General features: G+C 43.6%; 1 protein-coding gene across 1 annotated transcript in view; it reads right to left on the bottom strand.

Moving 5' to 3' along the window:
- The window catches only part of armh4 (armadillo like helical domain containing 4), a 129,754-nt gene extending 107,427 nt beyond the window's left edge, over nt 1–22,327 (bottom strand). The window contains exons 1-5 of the mRNA XM_078233112.1: nt 22,237–22,327; nt 13,799–13,980; nt 12,765–12,781; nt 10,500–10,507; nt 5,509–6,828 (exon numbers count right to left, since the gene is read on the bottom strand). Of these exons, the coding sequence (XP_078089238.1) occupies nt 5,509–6,828; nt 10,500–10,507; nt 12,765–12,781; nt 13,799–13,980; nt 22,237–22,327 (1,618 nt within the window). The remainder of the gene's footprint in view (nt 1–5,508; nt 6,829–10,499; nt 10,508–12,764; nt 12,782–13,798; nt 13,981–22,236) is intronic.
- Nucleotides 22,328–23,372: the final 1,045 nt, after the last annotated feature.

Below are 23,372 nucleotides of genomic sequence, written 5' to 3'. Positions count from 1 at the left end.
GATTTGTGGACCTGTACTCCCAGATCTCTCTGTGTGTCTATCTTCCTGGTGGTCTGCCATTTATTTTATAGCTCCCACCTGAATTGGATCTACCAAAATGCATCACCTCACATTTATCCAGATTAAATTCTATCTGCCATTTCTCTGCCCAATTTTCCAATCTATCTATATCCTGCTGTATTCTCCGACAACCTTCATCAATATCCGCAACTCCACCAATCTTAATATCATCCGCAAACTTACAAACAGCAGAGATCCCGGCACTGATCCCTGCAGAACACCACTAGTTATAGTCCTCCATTCAGAAAAACATTCTTCCACCGCTACCCTCTGTATTCTATCGCCAAGCCAGTTCTGAATCTATCTAGCTAGTTCACCATTAATCCTGTGAGATTTAATCTTTTGCACCAGCCTGCCATGAGGGCCCTTGTCAAATGCCTTACTAAAGTCCATGTAGACAACATCCACAGCCCTTCCCTCGTCAATCATTTTTGTCACCTCCTCAAAAAACTCAATTAAATTAGTGAGACATGACCTCCCAGGTACAAATCCATGCTGTCTGTCGCTAACAAGACCATTCAGTTCCAAATGTGTATAGATCCTATTCCTAAAAATCTTCTCCAACAGTTTCCCTATCATTGACGTCAAGCTCACTGGCCTATAATTACCCGGTTATCCTTGCTACCCTTCTTAAATAACAGGACAACATTGGCTATCCTCCAATCCTCTGATGCCTCACCTGGGAAAAGTGAAGAAACAAAGATTTCTGTTAGAGGCCCAGCAATTTCATCCCTTGTCTCCCTCAGTAATCTGGGATAGATGCCATCTGGCCCTGGGGATTTGGCTACCTTAATGCCTTTTAATTCACCTAACACTTCCTCCCTCATAATGATGACTTGTTCTAAAGGGTTTACACAGCCCTTCAAGGCACCATCAATCAACATGTCTCTCTCCTTTGTGAATACCGATGCAAAGTACTCATTAAAGATCTCACCGATTTCCTTTGGTTCTATATATAATTTCCCTCCTTTGTCCTTAAGTGGACCAACTCTTTCTCTAGCCACACTCTTGTTCCTAATATATGTATAAAGCGCCTTGGGATTCTCCTTAATCCTGTCTGCCAAGGACATTTCGTGACCCCTTCTTACCCTCCTAACTCCCTGTTTGAACTCTTTTCTACTTTCCCTGTATTCTTCAAATGCTTCATCTGTTTTTAATTGCCTAGACCTCTTGTATGCATCCTTTTTCTTTTTGACTAGACTAACAATTTCTCTTTTCATCCACGGTTCCTGAATCCCGCCTTCCCTGTCCTTCCTTTTCATAGGCACAAGACTGTCCCTGCACTCCTATCAACTGCTCCTTAAAAGACTCCCACATGCCAAATGTGGATTTACCCTCAAACAGCCTCTCCCAAACAACAGTCTCCAAATCCTGCCTAATCTGGTTGTGGTTAGGCTTCCCCCAATTTAGCACATTAACCCTAGGACAACACTCGTTCTTTTCCATCAGTATCCGAAAGCTTACAGAATTGTGGTCACTGTTTGCCACGTGCTCCCCCCACTGCAACTTTGATGACCTGGCCAGGCTCATTCCCTAGTACCAGGTCAAGTACAGCCCCCTCTCTAGTCGGACTATCCACATATTGTTCCAAAAAGCCTTCCTGGACACACTTAACCAATCCCTCGCCATCCAAACCCTCAGCCGAAAGGGATTTCCTGTCATTATGAGGAAAATTAAAGTTTCCAACTACAACAATCCTATAATTTCTACATCTGTCCAGAATCTGCTTACATTTCTGTTCCCCAACTTCCCGTGGGCTGTAGGGAGGCTTGTAGTACACCCCCATCACAGTGACTGCCCCCTTCCTGTTTCTGAGTTCTATCCTGTGCCTCATTACATGATTCTTCCAAGATGTCCTCCCTCTGTACACCTGTAATATGTTCCCTAACCAGTACTGCAACTCCCCCACCTTTTTTATCTTCCCCTCTGTCTCGTCTAAAACATTTATAACCTGGAATATTTAGCTGCCAGTCCTGTCCCTCTTTTAACCAAGTCTCCATTATCGCAACCACATCCAAGTTCCGCGCAAGAATCAAGGCTCTGAGTTCATCTGTCTTACCTGTTATACTCCTTGCATTGAAGCAGGTGCACTCCAGACCTCCGGGCCCACTGAGTTCAACTTCCCCCAGTCTGCTCTTCCTCTTAGCTAGCCTGGCCTTGGTTCCATGTTTATCCCCAGTCTCTACACTTACTGACCTACTGTTCTGATTCCCACCCTCTGCCAAATTAGTCTAAATCCACCTGAACCATACTAGCAAACCTCCCAGCCAGGATATTGGAGCCCCTCCAGTTCAGGTGTAATCCATCCTTCTTGCACAGACCCCACCTTCCCTGATAGAAACATAGAAACATAGAAAAATACAGCACAAAACAGGCCCTTCGGCCCCACAAGTTGTGCCGAACATATCTCTACCTTTTAGGCCTACCTATAACCCTCCATCCTATTAAGTCCCATGTACTCATCCAGGAGTCTCTTAAAAGACCCTATTGAGTTTGCCTCCACCACCACTGACGGCAGCCGATTCCACTCGCCCACCACCCTCTGTGTGAAAAACTTCCCCCTAACATTTCCCCTGTACCTACACCCCAGCACCTTAAACCTGTGTCCTCTTGTAGCAGCCATTTCCACCCTGGGAAAAAGCCTCTGAGAGTCCACCCGATCTATGCCTCTCAACATCTTATACACCTCTATTAGGTCTCCTCTCATCCTACGTCTCTCCAAGGAGAAAAGACCGAGCTCCCTCAGCCTATCCTCATAAGGCAAGCCACTCAATCCAGGCAACATCCTTGTAAATCGCCTCTGCACCCGTTCAATCTTTTCCACATCCTTCCTGTAATGAGGCGACCAGAACTGAGCACAGTACTCCAAGTGGAGTCTGACCAGGGTCTTATATAGCGGCATCATTATCCCCGGACTCCTAAACTCAATCCCTCGATTGATAAAGGCCAGCACACCATACGCCTTCTGAACCACCTCCTCCACCTGCGGGGCCGATTTTAGAGTCCTATGGACCCGGACCCCAAGGTCCTTCTGATCCTCTACAGTACTAAGAATCTTTCCCTTTAGATTGTACTCCCTCATCCCATTTGACCTGCCAAAATGGACCACTACGCATTTATCTGGGTTGAAGTCCATCTGCCACTTCTCCACCCAGTCTTGCATCCTATCTATGTCCCTCCAGACTATCCACAACCCCACCAACCTTCATGTTGTCGGCAAACTTACTAACCCATCCCTCCACTTCCTCATCCAGGTCATTTATGAAAATGACAAACAGCAAGGGTCCCAGAACAGATCCCTGGGGCACACCACTGGTGACCGACCTCCATTTAGAAAAAGACCCATCTATACCCACTCTCTGCCTCCTTTGGGCAAGCCAGTTCTGGATCCACAGGGCAGCAGCCCCTTGGATCCCATGCCCTCTCACTTTTTCTAGAAGCTTTGCATGGGGGACCTTGTCAAACGCCTTGCTAAAATCCATATAAACCACATCTACCGCTTTCCCTTTGTCAATGTGTTTAGTCACATTTTCGAAGAACTCCACCAGGCTCGTAAGGCACGATCTGCCTTTGACAAAGCCATGCTGAGTATTCTTGAGCATACTAAACCTCTCTAAATGCTCATAAATCTTGTCCCTCAGGATCTTCTCCATCAGCTTACCAACCACTGAGGTTAGACTCACCGGTCGGTAATTTCCTGGGCTATCCCTATTCCCCTTCTCGAAAATAGGAACCACATCCGCAATCCTTCAATCCTCCGGCACCTCTCCCGTCTCCATCGACGACGCAAGATCATTGCCAGAGGCTCTGCAATCTCTTCCCTCGTCTCCCACAGTAACCTGGGGTACATCCCATCCGGACCCAGTGGCTTATCTATCTTGATGCCATTCAAAGATTCCAGCACAACCTCTTTGTTAAAGTCCACATACTCAATCTTTTCAGTCCACCGCAAGCCCACAGTACATCCACCCATGTCCTTCTCCTCTGTGAAAACCGAGGCAAAATACTCATTAAGCACCTCTGCCATTTCTACTGGTTCCGTACTGATTTTCCCGCCTTCACCTTTTATAGGCCCTATTCCTTCACATCTCATCCTTTTACTCTTCACATATTTATAGAACGCCTTAGGAACCTATCCCCAACCACTTATACAGTGGAGCTGAAATTCAACTCTGGTTGGGGCACAAAACAATTGCTGACAAATTGGCCACAAATAGATGTCCCACGTGGTTTTCATTTGAAATTATTATCAGGCAGTGTGTATAACAAGTGGCTTATCCACTGTATCCTGCTTTGCACACCAGTGTAGTTCAATTTCACTCCCAGTGTTTCTGTGTTCCATTACTCTGCATGACTATGCAATTGCTCATTTGCTGTGAATGTTTTAACTTGTTTCTCATTTATTGCACTGAAAACCCATTCAGTTGGGTCATCTTGGTCACAGTGTTCCATCTGCTTAAATTTAAATAATTGCATAAGTTATATTATTGCACAAGCTCACTGTTCCTATGCAAGACCTATACATAACTCATTTATATTAGAACATTACAGTTGGTGAAATCATTCTAATTTAATTAACTCATCATCAATATGCAAGCTGTAAATGGCAGAGAGTATCCCCTGCTTTCCCAGACAGGCCTTTCACATGCTTGGTATACTTGTAAAGTTCATGTACTTTTGAAAATGAAAAAGTGTTAATGGGACTTGGGATGAGACTAGGATGCAAGGAGGATGTAAAAGTGAGAACAAATAACATATTCAAAGGGGAAAGGGAAGGAAATCCAAGAGAGAACACTTAAGGTGAGCCTGAGAGAAGAGCGGAAAAGTGCGAAAGTAAGGAATGGAAACAGGCCATTCAGGTGAGGAGATGGTCTGGCAGGGAAGAGAGACTGGTTGACTAGGCAAACATCCAATGTGGACAATTGAGGGAGGGGAGAAAGTGAAGGTATCATAGTTTTTAAACCTATGGTTTTTTTTTGGTCCTGTGTTTTGTTCCAAAGTTCAAACTAAAACCAAAAGAGAGCATCATTCTGTGATATATTTGAAGATCATCCACTGTGTTGCCTCACAGCCAGGGAACCTTTTCAGTTTGAATATTGAATGCAATATTAGGGAATGGGATGCGGTGGTGAGTTGGAACACTTAAGTGGGCCTTGATGACAGAATAACGGAACATTTGGGAAACACTGGGCAGGGAGAAGAGTACATTCGCAGTGGAATACTTTTGGGGAAGAAAAGTAGAGCAAATAAAATGCCTGTTCTAGAGAATTTACTAAGGGGATGCGGGAGCTCAGAATCATTAAGCTAAAATTAATTCTTAACTTCTACCAGTGTTTCATTGATGGATGTCATGTGCTACAATGGAACAATTTAACCAACATCAGAGGCTCACTTCAATATTACAATCATGCAATATTAGACTGTTTAATAATTTATCTACACTTATACCTTCAGGGACTTGTTTCTGAGGGAGATGTGTTATTGGCAAAGCAGATTCGACAGCTGGAATCCCATTTGTCACAGCCAACCTTGAACTCAATCCCTGATATGGTTTTTTTGTAGTTTCAATTATAGCCGCTGTGCTGAATGCTTGCGTTGTTCGAGTTGTTTTCAACATTGTTTCTGTAGAAGCTGATGAGACCGACTCTGTCATCGCAGCCCCCTTGATTGATGTTGTAACTCTCGGTGTGGTCGTCACCTGAAATGTATTGGGTGCCCTGCTGTCTGTCACTGCACCCACTGTAGTTGCCATGATTTCATTCATTTCTTTCTCAGCATTCGGACTGTTTACTTTCCAGCTGAAGTAATTAATTTCTGGTTCATTGACTATTGTTGTTGTTACTTCTTCATTCCTGAAACTGTCGACATTTGTATTTGAGAATTCTGGAAAATGTAACATTTCTGAAGTCAATACGTTGACGTCTTTTTGTGTCGTATTTAGAGTAAGAATAGTTTTACTTGTCAGAGGCAACGCTGTGGTGTCGTGACTATTCAGTGTAAAGTTTTCACTGTTAGAATCAGTTGTCCCCAATGTCGCAGTTCTGCTTTCATTTTTGGTGACCCCACCAAGTACAGTTGAAATTGTAACCGGTGCTGGAACTTGTTTCTTACTCTTCATTGTTCCTTCAGTTTCCTCTTTATCATGGGTGGCTTCGTCGTTCTGCGTTGCTCCTGTTGTTGTGTAAACACTATTGTTAACTTCACTGGCATCAGCGCCAGAAGTGGAAGAGGATTTTGTCGCTAAGACTGTTACAACGTCTTTCTGTTCAGACGGTAGAGTTTTGTCCCAGTCAGCATCCTCTGTACTTGCATTGAATGGATTCTGAAATGGCACCATTGTTGTAGTTGTAGGCAAAATATCAAGGCCAGTCATGGTGATTACATTTTCATTTTCTGCCTTATTGGTTTGTTTTGTTTCTTCTACATGGGCAATGCTAGGATTCATTGCCGCAGTTAATGTTCCTAATGAAGACCTTATAATATTACTGGAAGTAGTGGAACTTGCTGTTTCTCCATTTAACACTGTGTCACTTTTCACCCCATTATTGTTTTCACTATAGCTTGTGATACCTTCTGGCTTTGCAGTAGAAACCTCAAATATTTGTGTGTTCCTTCTTTGCCGTTTCTGAATGGGCGACGACCTCAGTCCTGGTAAGCAGATGAGGGTGGTCAAGATAGCCACACAAGCGTGAAATTCTGTTGGTCTCATCATTAGCCAATACGTGCAAAGGTTAAGGAGTTTCCCTGAAGAGAGCTGCACAAAGAAATCTGAAACAATAAAAAAAGGCCGAACATTATTTGTGAAGCATTTATCTAGTGCCGCCACAGTATTAATGCTGTTCAAAGTAAACTATCTAGCACAAGTATATCTCAACCGTCACTTGATGTGCACATCAATGTTTGGAAAGTACAGGGCAATAAGCTATATGAAAATATATTTGCCTGCTGAATAAAAAAAAACAAATTTCCACTCATCCAAGCAAAAATCAGATTCCTATTATAAAGTGGAATGAGATAACTTAAATATAAGGTACACCACAGCAAGATGAAACATCAGCTTGTGGGAAAAATAGAGATTTCATCCCTTGGAACGTGTATGTTTTTGTAAACAAAACTGACCATTTCCCTCTGGAAACTGTAATTTCATCAAGCACAGAGGACAGGGAGATGTGGCACGGTAGCACAGTGGTTAGCACTGCTGCCTCACAGCGTCAGGAACCCGGGTCCAATTCCCGGCTTGGGTCACTGTCTGTATGGAGTCTGCACGTTCTCCCCGTGTCTGCATGGGTATCCTCCAGGTGCTCCGGCTTCCTCCCACAGTCCGAAAGACATGCTGGTTAGGTGCATTGGCCATGCTAAATGCTTCCTCAGTGTACCCGAACAGGTGCCGGACTGTGGCGGCCAGGGAATTTTCACAGTAACTTCATTGCAGTGTTAATGTAAGCCTACTTGCGACACTAATGAACAACTTTAAAAGAAACAGAGACCAGTTTAATCAGGAATTGCCCTTTTTATACAGCCCAGGAATTTCTGAGACTTCTCTGACAGGGGGTGGTAGACACTGGGCCAACATGCCAATGTAAATGAAGTGGAAAGTGAGTGTTCCTCACCTCCTACTTCATTTTCCTGGTGTATTATTCAACGGACACCCACACAATGGCAACAAGATGATAGTTTTTTCCAAATAACCACCACAGTTTACCAGGAATTAAAGTCTCCATGGGGATTTATGGAGAGGGCCAAAGATAAAAAAGTTGGTTACATTTTTACATTTAAGGTAACACACAGATGGATTAGAGGTAATTGGCTCCTTCTGGTTGCTGATCTCTACCTCAATCGAAGGCCAAAGGCACAAGAGTAGGCCAAAGAGCCTTGCAGCAGCTGTTATCCTGCCTTTCTGCGGTGCTGGGCCCAACTATCTGTTGGCCTGTTTTGTAATGAGAGTAAAGTAAGTGAGCCCAATGCAGGTTTTGTGATACGCTAGCTTGAGATGGCAGCCAAGCACTCACTTTGAAAAATGCACTGACTACCACAGAGTAATTGTTTCAAAGCTGCAGTAAACCTTTGATCCTAATTCAACATCACCGCACGCTGCCTTTGAAGCAGCTGCAGTGTGGGAGAGACTGCAAAGTAGGTCTGGAAAAAGATGCATTGGTTTCTGTTGAGGTTCATCCCGAGTATTTGCATGACGCTGGACTCTGCATTCTATGAGCTGTACCCAGGGGTGCATACCAAGGCAAAGATCAATTACTATGGTTGGGCATTGGAGAGAGTTATAGAACAAAGAGATCGAGGGGTACAGGTTCATAGCTCCTTGAAAGTGGAGTCACATGTGAACAGGGTGGTGAAGAAGGCATTCGGCATGCTTGGTTTCATTGGTCAGAACACTGAATACAGGAGTTGGGACGTCTTGTTGAACTTGTACAAGACATTAGTAAGGCCACATCTGGAAAACTGTGTACAGAAAGCATATTATTAAACTAGAAAGAGTGCAGAAAAGATTTACTAGGATGCTATTGGGACTTGAAGGTTTGAGTTATAAGGAGAGGCTGGATAGACTGGGATTTTTCTCCCTGGAGCATAGGAGGCTTAGGTGTGATCTTATAGAGGTCTATAAAATAATGAGGGGCATAGATAGGATAATCAACTTCTTTTCCCAAGGGTAGGGGAGTCTAAAACGAGAGGAAGTATGTTTAAGGTGCGAGGGGAGAGATACAAAAGGGTCCAGAGGGGCATTTTTTTCACTCAGAGGGTGGTGAGTGTCTGGAACAAGCTGCCAGAGGCAGTAGTAGAGGCAGGTACAATTTTGTCTTTTAAAAAGCATTTGGACAGTTACATGGGTAAGATTGGTATAGAGGGATATGGGCCAAATGCGGGCAATAGCTTAGTGGTAAGAACTGGGTGGCATGGACAAGTTGGGCCGAAGGGCCTGTTTCCATGCTGTAAACCTCTATGACTTTCTGACTAGGGGATTTTCACAGTAACTTCACTGCAGTGTTAATGTAAGCCTACTTGTGACACTAATAAATAAATTACTATTGGAGGATAACCAAATCAGTGAAAGATGTTCCTTGGTCTGCCTGAAGATTTTTGGTCATCCAGTGCAAAGAGTTGTCCACGGCCAAGTGTTACAGACTGGAACATTCCAAGGTCCATGAATATGTACTGAGGAAGCACTAAGCTTGAGGCAGCCTCCGCAAAGGCGCAATTGGGAAAGTTCACAATCTAAGGCCTTCCAGCCAAAGGGGCTGGTAACTGTGTAAAACCCCTTGGGCTGCATGCTTGACATTAAATGTATAAAGTAAATACAAGGTGCATTTCAATTGTATTGAGGCAGATCAGAGTTCAACATGCTGTACAGGGAAAAGCTGAATTTTATTGCACTTTCTATAATATCCAATTTGAAGTGTTTTGGAATGTACTTTTACAAATTTTATGAATAAAGACTCTTTTTGGAAAAAAAAACCTTTAATCCTGATTTAATCAAATTACAGACTCCTTAATGGACAAAAATATGTTAATTCCATTTAAATCATTGACAGAATTGTGCTTTCAAACAGCCATAGGACAAGTAGTTTGCAAAGAAGTTCCCCCTTCACACCTTGTTAAAAGGTAAAGAAAATGTCTGCATTTTGATTGCTTGACGATTGAGAAATATGGCCCAAATCTTGCAGTCTCCGGATAGGCAAAGGACAGATATACCCCAGAAGATGTTCCACGGAACCCCTCAGAAGTCCCAACCCACTGACTCCATGGGAAGCTTGGGTAGTTTGAACTTCCAATGGGCAATTCCCCTCTTCCCAGGGACGCTCCAAAAAGTCTCTAACTCTGGGTTAGAATCGGAAACTTTAGACAGTTTTGACTCATTAGTTGAATAGTTACCCAGGAAATCCTAGGCTGGAATTTTCCAGACCCTCTGTGATGGGATGTGCCCTAGGGAATGCATGAGGGTAGGCTACCTATAGGTCCACTGACTTTCAACAGGACCACAAGACCCCAGCTGTGGGTGAGGACAGAAAATCCTGGCCCTATAGTCTCACTCCTGGGTAACCACAAAACTGACATCCCCAATCATCCACACTGACCCCTCCTTACCCCTGAATACCCCACCCCTTTGATATCCCACCACTCAACCTGACTTGACTCACCTCCACCAACCAACTACCCACCGACTCCCACCTGACCAAACCTCACCACCTGGCTCCTCCCAGACCCCCTGACTCCCCCCGACCGGACATGACTAGCCCCCACTACCAAACTATCCCCTACTGATGCCACAACTCCCCCCAGCCAAACCTGACTCGCCCTGACCCAACCTGACCAGTCCCAAGACCTGACAATCTCTCCCGACCTGACCCAAATATGCCCCGAGCCATCAACCCATCACCCACCTGCCACCCTACCCACATGTCACCTGACACAACTGACACCCTACTCACCTGACACCCTACATAAGATAAGATATAGGAGCAGAATTAGGTCATTCAGCCCATTGAGTCTGCTCCGCCATTCAATAATGACTGATATGTTTCTCATCCCCATTCTCCTGCCTTCTCCCTCTACTCCTTGATCCCCTTATTGATCAAGAACCTATCTATCTCTGTCATTAAGACACTCAATGACCTGGCCTCCACAGCCCTCTGTGGTAATGAGTTCCACAGGTTCACCATCCTCTGGCTGAAGAAATTCCTCCTCATCTCAGTTTTAAAGGAGTGTCCCTTCACTCTGAAGTTGTGCCCTTGAGTTATCGTCTCTCCCACTAGTGGAAACATCCTCTCCATGCCCACTCTATCTAGGCCTCTCACCCTACCTGTCAGCCTACCAACTCATCACTTGCCACCATACCATCCTAGCCACCTGCTACCCTACTGCCTCACCGCCTCAACCTGCTACCCTCCATAAATGTGGCAACCATCAAAAAAAAATTTAATATTCTTTTCCTTGGGACTTCAGCCCTTATCTTGCCTGGATTCTACTCTAGGGGCCACATTCACCCATGTAGAGGTTAATATGCTATTCATCGTATTAGTCTTTATTGATATGCCAATTAAGCCTAAGGAGGGCAAATCCTGGCATTATGTGTCACAGCCCCTGAATTGCCCCTTTGCTATCATTTGCTTTGTAAGGGCGGCATAGTGGTTGGCACTGCTGCCTCACAATGCCAGGAACACGGGTTCAATTCCAGCCTCGGGTGACTGTGTGGAGTTTGCATGTTCTTCCCATGCCTGCGTGGGTTTCCTCCGGGTGCTCCGGTTTCCTCCTGTAGTCCAAAGATGTGCGGGTTAGGTGGATTGCTATGCTAAATTGACCCTTAGTCAGGGTACATGGGGTTATTGGGATAGAGCCTGGCTGCAATTGTTGTCAGTGCAGGCTCGATGGGCCTCCTTCTGCACTATAGGGATTCTATGATTCTAAATGGAGGCTCTAACCTTTCCTACTGCAAAGAGAAACCTCCTGGATTAGGTGGGGATCCAGCACAAGCATTTTGCCCTCATTTTGTGAGGCAGCTCTGAAGGTCTCCTGTCAAGGGTATGGTTCGATACTGGCAGGATCCCCAGGAATTGCAGGCTGTTTGTTTCTAAGGCGTCATTAAGAAACAATACAAGAACGATGTACTTCTGTCAGCATAGTCTACATATGGTGTAAATGAGTTATTGAACAATTAGTTAATATCAGTATTAGTATGTGGCTGTGTCATTTTTGCTTGTAGTTAATATTTTATCCGTCGATAAATTTTAGCCTGTGTACATTGCTCAGGCAAAAAAATTATTTTTCATTTTTGGAGGTTTTGTTTTTACACATGTCATCACACACATAGGGAGAAAGCCCTTTGGAGGATAGTGGAAGGATTCCCGAGCTGATAATCATCTCATTGAACCACGTCATGAATGTTTCTTCCGTGACCAACAAGTCCTGGCGTTGAGCTTGAAGTGGAGATGCCGGCGTTGGACTGGGGTGAACACAGTAAGAGTTTTAACAACACCAGGTTAAAGTCCAACAGGTTAAAGTCCAACAGAGACACAAAATCAAGTTACAGAATACTGACTAGAATGCGAATCCCTACAGCCAGCCAGGTCTTAAAGATACAGACATGAAGACGGCCTAAACCGGGATGTTGGATTTATGTCACATTATCAGTAACCCCCACAGCTTGCCTCCTGGACTTGCAGGCTGTCCTGTCTGGAGACAATACACATCTCTTTAACCTGTGCTTAATGCTCCCTCCACCCACATTGTCTGTATCTTTAAGACCTGGCTGGCTGTAGGGATTCGCATTCTAATCAGTATTCTGTAACTTTTGTGTCTCTGTGCACTGTTTGAGAGCACATTTCCACTCCATCTGACGAAGGAGCAGCGCTCCGAAAGCTTATGGTATTTGCAACCAAATAAACCTGTTGGACTTTAACCTGGTGTTGTTAAAACTCTTACTGTGTTGAGCTTCTGGCTCAGAGGGAGGGACGCTACACAGGACCTCCTACTTTTGGAGGTAGCAAGACATTTTGGGCATCCCACTTGTTCAGTGAGCAGTGTGTCACAACTAGGAGTCAACAGTCAATCCGTACGTGGTAATCAATAAACACAGGCTTTCATTCACAATGCAGTGTCTCTGTTTATGGAAGCTGTGCTTTAGCTGTAAAATATCAGTACAAATGTTGAGGGAAACATCCAAGCTGGATCAGGGTTAGTTGCTGCATTGGACTTGCCTATTGGATGATTCATACTGTTAATCCAAAAAGACATCATGAAAGTGCTTAGAGCAGTTACAACTTAATATTTACATCACCAATTTTACACTGCAGTCAGAATATTAATTATGCATCCCCAGATTTATTACAAGCCATTAAAAGGCTATGACACAGATCATTTAAAAGTAAAGACTATTTTTAAAAACACCCCAAATCAATCATATAAATGTACCAATAAGTTAGCATAAGTTTGAAGACTATCAAACACGACAACCCAGGCTGCACAGCAATAAAAACTAAACTATCTGTATAATAGTGGTTATATTTGCACTGTTGGTTTGATTGAGGCTCTTGTGTAAACTTTTAATTTTTGTTATACAGTAAACTCTCTCAGTTCGCTCCCAATCCAGCATGTGTTTCTCCCTACCCTTCCTCCCTGTCTCATATCCCAGCATTATCCCTCCTCTTTGGAGTGACTTTGGAGTCTGATCCCAAGGCATTTTTCTCTTACACAAGGGAAATATTCTACCACTAAGTGCTCCCAAGCCTTCAATTCTATTTGATTAGAACCACCACTTTCTCCCAATTATCTAAGTTTGCCAACTTAAAACCACTGGAATATTCCAGCACTGATCTTAAAAGAACAAACTGAACAGCCAAACATAATAATTTTGTGATACTAAATTGCTCTATTAGGTTAATTTTACAAATATTTCTTGATATACTTCTTAGCACTCCTTCGACAGCTCAGCTGCTAGAGCAGAGGAAGGACTGTAGAGTTTTCAAAGGTATCCTTAGGTTGCTGGTTCAATTCCGGCTCGAAGGAAGTAAATTTTTGGCAGCACAGTGGCCCAGTGGTTAGCATTGCTGCCTCACTGTGCCAGGGACCTGGGTTCAATTCCGGTTTTGAGTGACTGGGTGGAGTTTATTCTATGATATGCATGGACAATACAGAGTCAGTCAATTTAGGGTCGAACATGATGCGAGGTTTTGGGCAGTCTGGTTCATCCTAGATAGTGACTGAGAAAGGGTTAAAGTTGGTGACAAGGTACAGAGCTTTTGGTGACAATGGTTTTGATCTTCTCAGTGTTTAGCTGGAAACAGCCGCAGCTGATCCAGGACTGGATATCAGACAAGCAGTCTGTCTGCACCAAGGCAATGGAGGTACAAAGCGAGCGAGTGGGAAGTTCGAGCTGGACGCTGTGGGTGTGCATGTTGGGAGCTGAATCCACATCTGCAAAAGTTGTAACATAAGCATAAAAGCATTAAGAGAAATAAAATGAGGAAAGAGTGAATAAAAAAACTACCAGCAATAAACTCAACAAAAAAAAAGGAAAAGGATCAAAAAGCAAGAAAAGGGATACAATAAATGGGGAAATTCTGCCAGGGTTTCCTCTGGGTACTCTGGTTTCTTCCCACAGTCCAAAGGTGTGTGGGTTAGGTTGATTGGCTAGGCTAAATTGACCCTAGTTTTAGGGGGATTAGCAGGGTAAATATGTGGGGTTACGGGGATAAGGTGGGATTGTGGTTGGTGCAGGCTCAATGGGCTGAATGGCCTCCTTCTGTACTGTAGGGATTCTATGATTCTATGAAATGAATCACAAAAGACAAGTGCAGAAGTTTAAGGCACAAGGAATTAAGGGAACGTAGTAAGAGCGACAGGGACAAGAGTCAGCCATTCAATCCCTTGTCATTCAGTTTGATTATGGTTTATCTGTATCTTAACCCTATCTACTTACCTTGGTTACATAAGCCTTAATAATCTTGCCTAATACAAACCTATCAATCTCAGTTTTGAAATTCTCCGTTCATCTAGCTTCAACAGCTTCCTTTTTGGAGGGGGGAGAGGTAGCTTGGAGTTCTGGTGGGTGGAGGGAGGGCTGGTTTGAAAGTGTTCCAGACTTCCGTCATTCTGTGCGAGAAGAAGTGCTTTCTGGCATCACATCACCCCTGAACAGGCTAGAACTATCGCTATCCACCAGAAGAAACAGTTTGTCTCTTTGCTTAACAGTTTATCTACACAATGAAATCCTTTAACCAGAGGATCCTATACTGCAGAAGGAGGCCATTCAGCCCATCAAATCTGCACTGACCATGATCCCATCCAAGCCCTGTCTCCATCACCCCATGCATTTACTCTAGCTAATCCCCCTGACACTAAGGACAATTTAGCATGGCCAATCCACCTAACCCACACATCTTTGGAGTGTGGGAGGAAACTGGAGCACCCGGAGGAAACCCACGCAGACACGGGGAGAATGTGCAAACTCCACACGGACAGTGACCTAAGCCGGGAATCGAACCCGGGTCCCTGGTGCTGTGAGCAGCAGTGCTAACCATTGTGCCATCGTGCCGCCTCATCTTAAACACCTCAATTAGATCCACCTCTTAATCTTCTGCAGTCAAGTGAACACAAGCCTAATCTATCCAACCTACCCCAATAATTTAGCAATTTTAACTTATGTATCTTTCTGGTGAATCTGCCCTGCACCCCCTCTATGGTCAGTATATCCTTCCTGAGGTGGGGGAGCAGAACTGAATGCAGTATTTCAGATGGCATCTCACCAGAACACTGTACTGCTGGAACATAAGTTCTACTGTTTCGTACTCCAGTCCTCTTATGAGAAAGGCCAACATTCCATTAGCCTTTTTAATTATCTTTTGTAGCTGTCCATCAGCTTTTATTGGTTTTTGCACTTGGAATCCTAAATCTCTGCGCTCATTTTCATTCCTTGGCACCTCCTTATTTAGAAAATACCCTTATCTATCTTTCTTAGGTCCAAAGTGGATGACCTCATACTTTTCCACATTAAACTGCCACAATTTTTGCCCACTCACCTAATCTATCAATGTCTCTTTTGCAACTTCCTGCTCTCATCTGCACGATTTACTGTGTCACATAACTTAGTCTTGTCAGCAAACTTAGATATACAGTTCTCCATTCCTTCATCCAAGCCCTTTCTAAGAAGGGCAGCAAATTGGATTAAAAATTTGTCAGAACGGAGGGAACAGAGAGGATGAATTAAAGACGCGATTCTCAGTGATTGGAAGTGGGTTGTTTTATCTGGTAGGGGTCTGTCCTACACCAGCTTCTGTTTACTGTGTACATCAATGAATTGGTTACGGAGTGAGAGGGAGTCTAGAGATGCAGAACACACTAATATGGGAGCCATATTACCTTGGAGCAAAATTGTGAAGCAGATGGTGGAATTGGTAACAACTCAATGTCAGTAAAGTGGGGTTAATACATTTTTAGTGGAAGAAAGTAACAATTCTACTTTGAATAGAGAAAGCTCCATAAAACGGAGGATGAGTATTCAGGTTCACAATATAGTAAAAGGACAGCTCAAATCAATAAGGCCATAAAAAAGTTAATGCAATACTATAACAGATTATAAAAAGTTGAGATGTGGTAGTAAACCTAAATTAATATTTGTAAACCAAAAGAGAAAATGCCGGAAAATCTCAGCAGTGCTGGCAGCATCTGTAAGGGCAGGAAAGAGTTCACATTTCAAGTCCAGATGGCCCTTTGTCAAAGTAGAATTGTTACTTTCTTCAACTAAAATGTATTAATCCCACTTTACTGACATTGAATTTAATATTTATAAAGTCACCATTGGGACAATATGCAGGGCCTTTTTTTATTCTTTCATGGACTTTGGGTGTCGCTCGCAAGGCCAATATTTGTTGCCCATCCTTAATTGCTCTTGAGGTAAGGTGGTGGTGAGCTTCTTTGGGCTCCACATTGTAGAAGGATGTTCAGGTGACCGAGATGGTACATCACAGATTCATTCAGGATGTTGCTTGATGTGAGGAATTTTTAAATGTGAATACAGGCTACAAAAATGGGAACTATCTTCATTGGAACAGAGGATATTTTTGAGGCCTTTGAAAAGGGTTGTTAAAATCATAAAGAGTTGATTGAAACAGACTTTTGCAGCAACTGAGGGTTTTAGAACGAAAGGGCTTCGATGTGAAAATCAAATAGCAGAGATTTAGAACAGAGAGCAGGAGAAACTTATTTTTTGCATGGAAGGTCGTGGGACTGCATGTGGAATGTGCTTCGGTTAGTAACTGGAGCAGAGATCATGGTCAGCAATTTCCTCGGAGCTGCTCCCATTCCACCACTGCAGTCCATCAGAAGGTGCAGCAGAAATTCTGATCAGGCAGATAAATACAGCTTCCGCCACACTTCCAACAGAGTTACAGCAGAAAAGCGGGTGCATAAAACTAGAGAGAATTTACATCACAGAATCAGGCCATTCAGCCCAATTGCTCTCTGGCGGTGATTATGCTCCATACAAGACTCCTGCTAGCTTACTTCATTGAACCCTAAATGCATATACTTTTTTTTAGAAACCCTACAGTGCAGAAGAAGGCCATTTGGCCCATCGAGCTTGCACCGACAACAATCCCACCAGGTCCTAACCCCATAACCCCACATATTTACCCCGTCAATCCCTCTAACCTACATTAAGGGGAAACGTAGCATGGCCAATGCGCCTATCCCACACATCTTTGGACTTTGGGAGGAAACTGGCGTACCCGGACAGGGGGAGAACGTGCAAACTCCACACAGACAGTGACCCAAGCCGAGAATCAAACCAAGGTCGCTGGAGCTGTGAGGCAGCAGTGTTATCCACTGTGCCACCTTCTTCCTTTCTCCTTCAGCTACTTATCTAGCAGCCTGGCTCATGTCAATATTTAAGAATAAGTCAGATGGATGACTGGCAGAAATGGAAATAAAGAGTTATGGAAACTAGGCAGGTACACGGATGGAAAGACTGGTTGTGCTGTGCTGTAAGTTCTATGTCATTAAGATTGTTGAGTATCATCGTGAAATGTACCTTCGCAAGTTCACCAAGTGAAAAGTTACACGCACCCGTGTAAACATAAGCGGCAATTCCACAATGGGGTGTGAAATGTATTGCAAGAGGAAGCCCAATAGCTGGTTATAATAGAGAGCAGCTGAGAAGAAAACACCAGGCGTTGCCCAGATTTATCTCTGATCTGTATAAAATTAGCTGCTGTCAGCCACAATTGGCCTCCTTGTCAGGACAAACTGAACTAGGGACCCTGACCACTATCCAACAATCTTTGCTGGAAGTGTGCATGTGCAAATGTTGATTTGTATTTCTGTAATGCTCCGCAAAAGAAATGTTAGACTTGAGCTTAAGTTTATTTATTAGTGTCACAAGTAGACTTACATTAACACTGCAATGAAGTTACTGTGAAAATCTCCTAGTCGCCACACTCCGGCACCTGTTCGGGTACACTGAGGGAGAATTTAGCGTGGCCAATGCACCTAACCAGCATGTCTTTTGGACTGTGGGAGGAAACTGGAGTACCCGCAGGAAACCCATGTAGACACGGAGAGAACGTGCAGACTCCGCACAGACAGTGACCCAAGCCGGGAATTGAACCCAGGTCCCTGGCACTGTGCCGACTTCACCTTGTTCGTACATTTGTGTAATTAATAAGGGTTAAATGATCAAATTGTACTGTAAGCTTAGTGATGAAAAGTCTTAATTTGTACCTATTATTGGGATTTCATGAATTTTGGGATTTGTTGTTAAGAAGTCTTAAAGCTGGCATATAGCTTTAAGAAAAATTGAACTTTGGGTCAGAAAGTTGGTCGGAGCACCTGGTGTTTCAGGAGCTCCTGTCAAAAATATACAAATTATAGGTAGCACTTAGAAGGGACAACAGGGTTGTGAAGTTAATTATTTCAAGGAAGGTGGTCTGAGCAGGTGTACCAAGGTCTTCCATTTTGATACAAATTATAGTTAGCAGTTAGAAAAGAGGGTGAGAGAAATTGAGAGTGAGAGAGCTCAGTTGTGAAGTATATACAGTAGCTTCAGCAGTTAGAGTGGACTGGGAAATTAGAGTTAAAGTCTTAAAGCTGCAAAGGGATTTGTATGTGTGTTAAAGTTAATATCTGGAAGAGTGCCATGAATCAAGAGACCAGGTTCTAAGAACCAAGAAGAGAACATTCTAGAAGTCCCAGGATCGACAGGAAAGACGGACCGACGTACATTGAACTTGTATATCGTGCCATGTCTCAAATAGTGAAATGTTAAATATCAATCTTTATTGCCAAATAAACATTTTTAGTTTGCATTCTAAAGTAGTAGCTGTCCATTTTGCCATAAGGTTTGTTTGTTTGTTTATTTATTATTGTCACAAGCAGGCTTACATTAACACTGCAATGAAGTTACTGTGAAAATCCCCCAGTCACCACACTCCAGCGCCTGTTCAGGTACACTTAGGGAGAACTTAGCATGGCCAGTGCACCTAACCAGCACGTTTTTCGGACTGTGGGAGGAAACTGGAGCACCCGCAGGAAACCCACGCAGACATGGGGAGAATATGCAGACTCCACACAGACAGTGACCCAAGCCGGGAATCGAACCCGGGTCCCTAGAGCTGTGAGGCAACAGTGCTAACCACTGCGCCAACCCAGGTTAATCCTCAACAGGAATTTTCTTACTGTGGGGTCTGGTATAGAATCCAAATCCCTCGTGGAGCTTCTCTAAAGCTATTGCAGGGACTGAGTCAGACATCTAGTAGAAATTAAAATAATTTGGGATAGGATTCAAGACAGATATTTTCTGAAAAATTTGGAAAGAAGAAAGTTTCCAGAGCACAGAAATATAATAATCGCAATTACAGCCTGCAATGGTGGAACAGAGAAAATGGAGATAAACAGCGATCAAGCATCAGAGAAGTCAAAGCTGCTGTCTAAATGTATAATATAACTAGAGGCAATTACCAAAACAGGATGGATAATGCAAGACCAATCATGGGGATCTTGAAATTAACTCACTGGGTTAGAAGATGGCAGGAAAGTTGCGTGAGAAGCAGTTGACAGGTATACAGGTGAAATACAAGTCACAGAACACCTGACGCTCATGAGGGGTATAGATCAAAGTCAAAGTCAAAGTCAATTTATTAGTCACAAGTAAGGCTTACATTAACACTGCAATGAAGTTACTGTAAAATTCCCCTAGTCGTCACACTCCGGCATCTGTTCGGGTCAATGCACCTAACCAGCACGTCTTTCAGACTGTGGGAGGAAACGGAGCACCCAGAGGAAACCCACGCAGACACGGGGAGAACGTGCAAACTCCACACAGTGACCCAAGCCAGGAATCGAACCCGGGTCCCTGACGCTGTGAGGCAGCAGTGCTAACCACTGTGCCACGATGGGGATATTGGAGAAGAAATAATTGATTGAATCAATCTTCAAGATGATGAAGGTATGACAGTAGAAGGTGCCAGACAGGGACACAAGCAGGCAATATTCTGCAGAGGGAAGGAGTGACTTTGTAATTAATCAGATATGATGTAGAAGGACTGGCTTGTAGGTGAACAGATGCTGAAAAATATGCATCAATGGACTCAGCCTGAAGGTTGATGGAGTTCATGTCTGGACTGTGGATAGGAAATGGCTCGATTGTGATGTGGTTGAATAAAATGCCAACGTAAAATTATTGAATGGTGACAGCACAGAAGGATGCCATTTGGCCCATCATGTCTTTGCCAGGTCTTAACAAAAGCAACTCAGCTAGTCTCACTCCCCTACCCTTTCCCTGTGCATTAAATTGATGGAAAATACCTTCTGACTGTTGGTGGAATTTCAATTGTTAGAAAAGATAACATGGCTTAAAGACAATCCAGCAAGTTAGCTGGATGTGTTCTAAAATTTAAATCTTACATCTGAAAAATGGTTTTGCAATGATTGCAATATTAATGCAATCAATGCAGAGCCAGATTAAATAACTATTATCCTGAAATGGAAAGGTAATGAGATTTCTGTCTTCTATTTCCTAGTTTTGAAATGATGAAGAGTTAAAATTGAAACTGTTTAGCTTATCCATTTTCAAATTTTAGCTGGTTTGTCCTTGTCAGCTTGAAGTAGCTGCGTTTATAACCATGTCCTTTAGTTCTTTTCTCAAAGTTACTCACGAAGAACATTTCCACATCTACCACTCCAATTTCTTGCATCACAAAGAATAACTTGCGACACTAACCATAATTCATGAGTGCCTGAATGGATATGAACGGAGCAGGAAATGAAGAAATTATGTATATATTTTTTAAACCCGCCAACATTCCTGGGCATTCGAATTAAAATAGAATGTGTTATTCATGACTTCTGTGAAAAAAAATCTTTGAAATGAAGTGCAGCAAGAACTATAAGCAACATCAACCATCTAAATTCCTTCTTAAGCATAAAGGCTATTTTGACAAGAGGGTAAACTGTCCCAGGAAGCTGCCAGGAGCACTTGCATCATTTATAACTGGAAGCTAAAATCAGAGCAACAAAAGTAAATTGTAAGTGAGTCTCAACCATCTAGGAAACAAAATGATAACATAATTAAATGCAAAATTATGTGTACCCTTTGTGGGTTAATAATGCAATTGAAAATACTGTAATCGATGAATATTCAAAAATGGCACAATGAATTGTAGAACTGTGTCCAGAAATTATAAACTGAGTGCTGTCAACTCCAATAGCAACTTATGTTTTTTATTATATAGCGTGAAATTAAAAAGTGGAAGTTTATATCTCAAATATCCAGTTGCTCAATAATTGAATACATTGATAAAATTCAGGAAGGGGTGGGGACGAAGGGGAAGAATGGGAAATTTGGTCCATTGAAATATTAGTAGTCTGCAGTGAATGGAGTTAGGGCATTTCCTGGGGTGATATGTTCTTTGGGTTGCTATTTCATTTGACACATGTGTTAGAGCCAGCAGGACAACGTTGCTAGTAAGCATAACACACAACATACATTATACACACACACACACATATATATACATTTATATGCCTACTGCAAACATACAGCTGTCACATTGAATACAATACACACAGCTCAACGCTTCGGAATTTTGAAACTATGTTTTAAAAACCTAAATTACAGCATAAATCCGCCGTACATATTCTTTAATGGGAAGCAAACGCCAATGTTGCATTTAAGAATTTGCAGCTGTCAATAAAAAAACATAATATTCGCTCCCTCTTCTGTAGAACAGGCAACACTGTTTGTTCTTGCCTCATATTTAGCTCCATCAGCAATACAACCGCCGATTACAACCTTCCCATTCTTCCTACAAAAGCATCCAGCAGATTTATGCAGCTAACGGGTTTGTATATTTTTTCCCCCCTTGCGTGCAATGTAGCAACCTCCACGGAGACATGCAGTGGGGGAAATAAAACCAAAGGCAACTCACCTGTCTCCAGGAGGGACTTGTCCCAATCTCACTTACATTCTTTATGTTTTTTTGCTGCAAGTCCCTTTCGCAGGCGTTTTTTTTGTGTGTGTGCCGTTTGTCTTCGTTGCTGATAATATTCAGCCCTCGTCACTGGATCCTCCAGGACGCCGTGTGTTTGGATGGAGCAGTGCAGGCTTAGATCCGACACTGGCAAGCAGCAGAGCTAGTGGCTCTGTGCAAACCTCACCTCTTCATTTACAAAACTCACCTTTAACATTGACACAGAATGGCATAATCCCACTGTCATAAAGCAACCAATTGCACAGAAACTTGAGAATGATAGCAATATCTCCATACATAACATTTCAACTGTTTTATTTTTTTAAGTAAAAGCTCCCTCCTTGCAATTTCATAGAATTGTAGAATCCCCACAGTGCAGAAAGAGGCCATTAAACCCATCGAGCCTGCGCCAACAACAATCCCACCCAGGCGCTATCCCTGTAACCCCACATATTTACCTCACTAACCCCCCTAAACTAAGAGCGGGATTTTCCAGCCACTCTTACACTGAAACCGGAAAATCCCGCCCAAGGTCAACGGACATTTCCATGGTCCGCCCCTCCCCCACCACGATGCCCGTGGCAGGCAGAATGGGAAAATTCGTCCCTAAGGGTCAATGTAGCATGGCTAATCAACCTAGCCCGCACATCTTTGGAGTGTGGGAGGAAACCGGAGCACCCGGAGGAAACCCACGCAGACACAGGGAGAAAGTGCAAACTCCACACAGACAGTGAACCGAGGCCGGAATCGAACCTGAGTCCTTGGTGCCGTGAGGCAGCAGTGCGAACCACTGTGCCACCGTGCTGGGACAACGTGGAATTTTCTGCAGAGATTCTCAGGATCTTGCATCCTGATTTTGGAGTTAAACTCCAGGGGAATGGCGTAAACAGCATTGTGATTTGTGTGTGTGTGTGGGGGGGGGGGGGGGGGGGGATTGGGTTTCCATTTATGGGGGCACTGGCACCAGCACTGGGGAAAGAGGGAGCTGTAACATTGGGATGGCCTTCACCTGAACCAGGCCGGCAGGGGGAACAGTGTCTTGGCAAATCGAAAGTCATGGGCCAGAAACCTACCACCGTTCACACCGGAGGGATTTTCCCATCCCGCCACAGTAAACGGAGATTTGGCTGGCCAAATATCCAACCTCGCTGCAGCGGGAGTGTGGCGTGAACAGCTGGTAAGTTGGCATGCTAGGACTGGAGAGAAGGCTTTAAACTAAATATTGAGGGATGATTTGGAAAGCTACAGAGAAACGACAAGACAGTAGTGCAGGGTAGTGATGCAGGTAATAATAACCAGTGTGTGACAGGAAGGGACAGGGCAACAGCAAGTAAGGTCAAAGTA

This window comes from Mustelus asterias, chromosome 18, assembly GCF_964213995.1.
Source record: "Mustelus asterias chromosome 18, sMusAst1.hap1.1, whole genome shotgun sequence".
NCBI classification, from domain to species: Eukaryota; Metazoa; Chordata; class Chondrichthyes; order Carcharhiniformes; family Triakidae; genus Mustelus; species Mustelus asterias.
Note: the sequence above shows the minus strand (reverse complement) of the source record. Positions and strands in the feature narration are given on the sequence as shown.